This window comes from Limulus polyphemus, unplaced genomic scaffold, assembly GCF_000517525.1.
Source record: "Limulus polyphemus unplaced genomic scaffold, Limulus_polyphemus-2.1.2 Scaffold35, whole genome shotgun sequence".
Lineage (NCBI taxonomy): Eukaryota > Metazoa > Arthropoda > Merostomata > Xiphosura > Limulidae > Limulus > Limulus polyphemus.
In genome coordinates this window covers 959117-963673 of record NW_013665645.1, presented here as the reverse complement: position 1 = coordinate 963673, position 4557 = coordinate 959117, and the positions used below count along the sequence as shown (strand labels likewise).

Here is a 4557-nt window from a genome sequence, read left to right as displayed (position 1 = left end):
AAAGTTCCTCGGGAAGAATTTTTACGGGAAATTATCAAACGAACAGAGACGTAACAATATTTATAACGACATTAGACCAGTTATTTGTCACATGGGTATACTTCATGGACTGCCGAAGATTCACATATGTGATTGGGCCAGTAGATCTATTGTTAGGTTACTTCAAGTACATACAAACTGCATAAATCCTTATGTTATTTTTAACTGAATATATTTTGAATAGCTACACAGTGAAAAATAGCTTTGTTTTTTCTGATAATGTTAGGAACTTGGGATTTTATGTGGAAGTTTATTTAGCTCTAGATATTAAATCTCTGTTCACTACCCTTTTCTCAGATGAGACAATTAATTTCCCTATTAATCTTGTTTTCAATGAATATGTTAATGGACTTAGTAGACAATCTTTCAGATTACTGATGGAGTTTTTCTCATATCGATGTGAATGTTATAAATAGATTGATGTAGCAAATATCAAATTGTTAGTGTTAAACGTGCTCACATCCTATAATAAAAAGTCTCCTCCTAACTGTTTTAACATATTTTGTATAGATTTTTCTGTTTATCATATCTCTATTATGGATAGTGTATTTTATTTTTGGAACATTAACTATGTTGTGATCTAAAAACTAAATAGTTCTTATCATTAGAAGAAATGTCATGTCCATGTACTTAAGTTTTGAATGAATAAAACGTTCCCTGTTTTAGAAGTGTATTTTTATTATAGGGAGATAAATATAAAAGAAAAGACTACAAGTTTTCTAAAAATTATATATTTTTTATTTTCAAAAGCAGTTCATCATCACTTATCTGTTGTTGCTATGCGGTTCGGCTTTTCGTAGTTTTGTACAGGCAAAAAGTAAATTTTAACATTGAAAAATTAGGAATACTTTATCATTTTTATACTATACATATTTGATGCTCCCCAGTGGCACAGCGGTATGTCTGCCGACTTACAACGCTAGAAACCGGGTTTCGATACCCGTGGTGGACAGAGCACAGATAGCCCATTGTGTAGCTTTGTGCATAAAATCAAACAAACGTAATTGATATAGGAAGAAAAAAATCTCTTCGGGCAATAAAATTACCGTTATATTTGTCAACAACACAAAAAGAAAATGCTTTTAATTTTAATGCTTACATAATGAAATATTATTATTTTATGAACAATATTATACCTGACATACACCAAAATCTCAGTTTTCTAATATAAATAGCAAACGTAAAATGGAGAATAATGACAAACCTTAAAAACTACAAAAAATGTAAAATTGGAATTGTAAAAAAACAATACAATAAAGCAATGTTTCGTCGTTGTTAAAGCGACAGCACCTCGTGTTGACACGTTACAAATGGCGAAATATTGTTTAATTTTATTATTATTTTTCAAATCCCATATCAGCTGTTAATACATTTTTAGTATACGGGATACCTCCGTTATTTGCAATTAGGAGTCTGGTAAGTTAAAGATTTAATCTATTTTTATATGTCTGTTTGATTGTTTGTAGTTAGGCACAAAGCTATACAATGGGATATCTCTGCTGTGCTGTGCCAACCACGCGTATCGGAACACGGTCTTTAGCGCTATAAGTCCGCAGACTTACCATGTGCCACATTAGGAGGTTTTATATATGTTTATATAGTGTTTTTCATTTTATATTGTTAGAAATATATGCTTTTATCAGAATAAAATAACTTTTTAAATAAAGTGCACAAAGTTGATTCGATTAACCTCACTCAAGAAATATAGATAATATACATCTTGTTTGACACGTAAATTATCACGAAAACATCGATTTCCTGTAATAACATTTTTTTTTTCTGTCTTAAGACCACCATAGCGCATTTCCTGATTAAAGCTCCCCACGCGCATACTCAAGTTATTCTATTCGGTCCGGAGTGCGCAACACGTGACAGTAAAACAGACTGAGGCAAACGAACTGGCAAATAGAAAAGGTAAGTCCCATCACCATTGTATTTTACCGTAATTACTGTTTCTTCCCGGAACATCGGCAGTCGGAAGTTTCTTCTGGGAAGACTGAGCTAAATATACGAGGTTTAAGTGTTACTACATTTCAGAATCCAGTTCTTCTTCAACTTATTATACAGAAAATATCCGTTTATACTAGAATTGGTGGGACTAGGCAGTTTACAAGAATGATTAAACAACTGGAAACACTTAATAATGATTCACTGAATGAGCTTCTTTTGGTGGATGTTAATAACACCTTGCTTGATCAAAACTTCAGTAATACCGTTAGACACCAGCAGAGTTTGTACGACCAGCCGGTAATTAAGAGCGTCCGGGTCACTACGCTCTGTGTTCTAGCAGTTTTGGGATTTATAGGAAACTTAGTCGTGCTTTTTTGGTTGTGGAACCATCGGGCCAGAAAATCACGTGTACTACGACTTTTCCTTAACCTGACAATAGCAGATGTGCTAGTAACAGTGTGTGCTACTGGTCCCCAGCTGGTGTGGGAGTATTATGGTCGAGAATGGAGGGCAGGGGATGTTGTTTGTCGATTGGTGAAGTTCCTGCAGACATTCTCTATCTGCGCTTCCAACTATCTTATCGTAGCCATCGCTTTAGACCGTTACAAGGCTATCCGAAGACCGCTGTCTCCTCCGTGGAAGGTATGATCACTTTAGAAAGTTAATGAGGCTAAGAAAGTAAATAAAGTAAAAAATAAAGCTTATTATAGTAAAGTCATGCTTATAACTTCGGTATTCTGTCATTTGATATTTATCATAGAGTAAAGAAAGCAAAATGTATGACTTATTGTAGTAAAATCAGGTAAGACACTTGATAAAGAAACAAACCAGTCAAGGACATTCGAAGCTTTTTAGGTTTTTTAGTGTGATAGTGATAATGAAATACTTTATGACAAAAAGAGTTTTCAAATCATTTTAAAACAGAATTAGTTACATCAAAAAACTTGAATTGTATATCATTTACACCAACTGTATTTCATTTTGTAACCGAAAAGTTTATAAATTAATCTGTATTAACAAGTCCTATTCATAAGGTCGTTTTCTTTTTTAATTATTTATTTCAGAATTTAGAAACCGAAGGAGTGGAAAAATTAATATCCTGAAAAATAGCTAATGTTAAATAGATGTTTTAGTGTTCACAACGTTAAAAAGAAAGGGTGTCCCAGCTCGAAACGTTTCTGAACATTATAACCTCTATCAGCCATTTTTCGCGGTATAACTTCTTTAGTTTCGATTTTATCCTAACACAGTTTGTTTAGCTGACTTATTTCAAAACTTAGTTGATTAGAACAAGATAAGCAAACTGTACACTTATATTCTAAAAGTTATTAATATTCTGAAATCCCAGTAAGGTTTCTGCAGTAAGTGTTAAGGTTATATTACTGGATTATACGTATTTTCATGTTGTTTTTTATTAAATTGCATTAGAGGTTTGGTAAAATAAAATTACTATCATTTTAGATAAATACATAAAAATAATTTCGCAACCACGTAACTGAAATGTATTTAAACAAAGAGTCGGAGCACAATAATGTCAACGATTCTTGAAACAAATTCATTCCATTAATGTATTACGAGTATCAACATAGTTTAACGTACTTACCGATATGGATTCAAAATATTTTCTGATATACTTATAAAAAAACAATTTAAGTAATCTCAGTAATAATTTAGTCTATGTTTAATATTTACGCACACACGTATTTGACTAGTATGTGATTCATGCCATTATTGCTAACAGTGCATTTATGGAAAACAAATTTGTTTAACACCTTATTACTCTATCTAATCAACAAACTAAGAAAAAAATAACTATTTTCATAATAAACCAGAAAATATAGTATAATTTTACAGAATTTTTAATATTGTTAATCTTAGTGTCTACCAACACATATAACAAAATCGCGTTTACATTATTACGCATATTAAAGTGAATTATTTGAAAGTACACACATGATTTTAAAGCTATGGAGTAGAAAATATATAAAGCTAGTCCAATATTTCACTGGTAAAAGATTAAAGTTTTTGTTATAAATGTTATTCATTATAAAGTTACGTTTTCTCACTATCAAAAACTACATTGAGTGGGCACAAGTAAATAGACACCTAATTTTTCGTCATTTAACTGATTTATGCTAACTAATTTGTGTTCACAGAGCACCATATAAATGAAAATGGTCCGCACACTAATTATCTTGTGCTATAATATGCTTAGAACTCAAGGTTCTCTCGAATTGTCAGATTTTGTTAGAGGAAGGATAGTTGGTCAAGCAGATGGTGGAATAATCAGCGGCAAATTTCGCAGAATTTGGGAATCATCGTGCAGTTCAGGAACCACGGCAAGGAAACAACTGAGCAGAGTCCGGGTCGTCCTGGAGAGGACAAAAAGGGCTGTCAAGAGGAGCATCGAAATGGATCCCAGATTAACGACTGCAGAAGTGACCAAAGTTGGTGGGATGAGCCCGAAATCTGTTCAACCGATTTTCCACAGATTGGGTTATCGTTGCAGAGCAGCTAGACGGAAGCCCTTATTAAGACTTGCCAACAGAGTCAGACGAAAGAAGTGGG

The 4557-nt window shown here is 32.8% G+C and overlaps 1 protein-coding gene across 1 annotated transcript in view; it reads left to right on the top strand.

The window, feature by feature from the left end:
* The first annotated feature begins 2036 nt into the window (after window positions 1-2036).
* Window positions 2037-4557, top strand: part of LOC106460706 (mesotocin receptor-like) — a 19133-nt gene continuing 16612 nt past the window's right edge. The window contains exon 1 of the mRNA XM_013920444.2: window positions 2037-2631. Coding sequence (XP_013775898.1) covers window positions 2155-2631 — 477 coding nt within the window. The 5' untranslated portion in view covers window positions 2037-2154. The remainder of the gene's footprint in view (window positions 2632-4557) is intronic.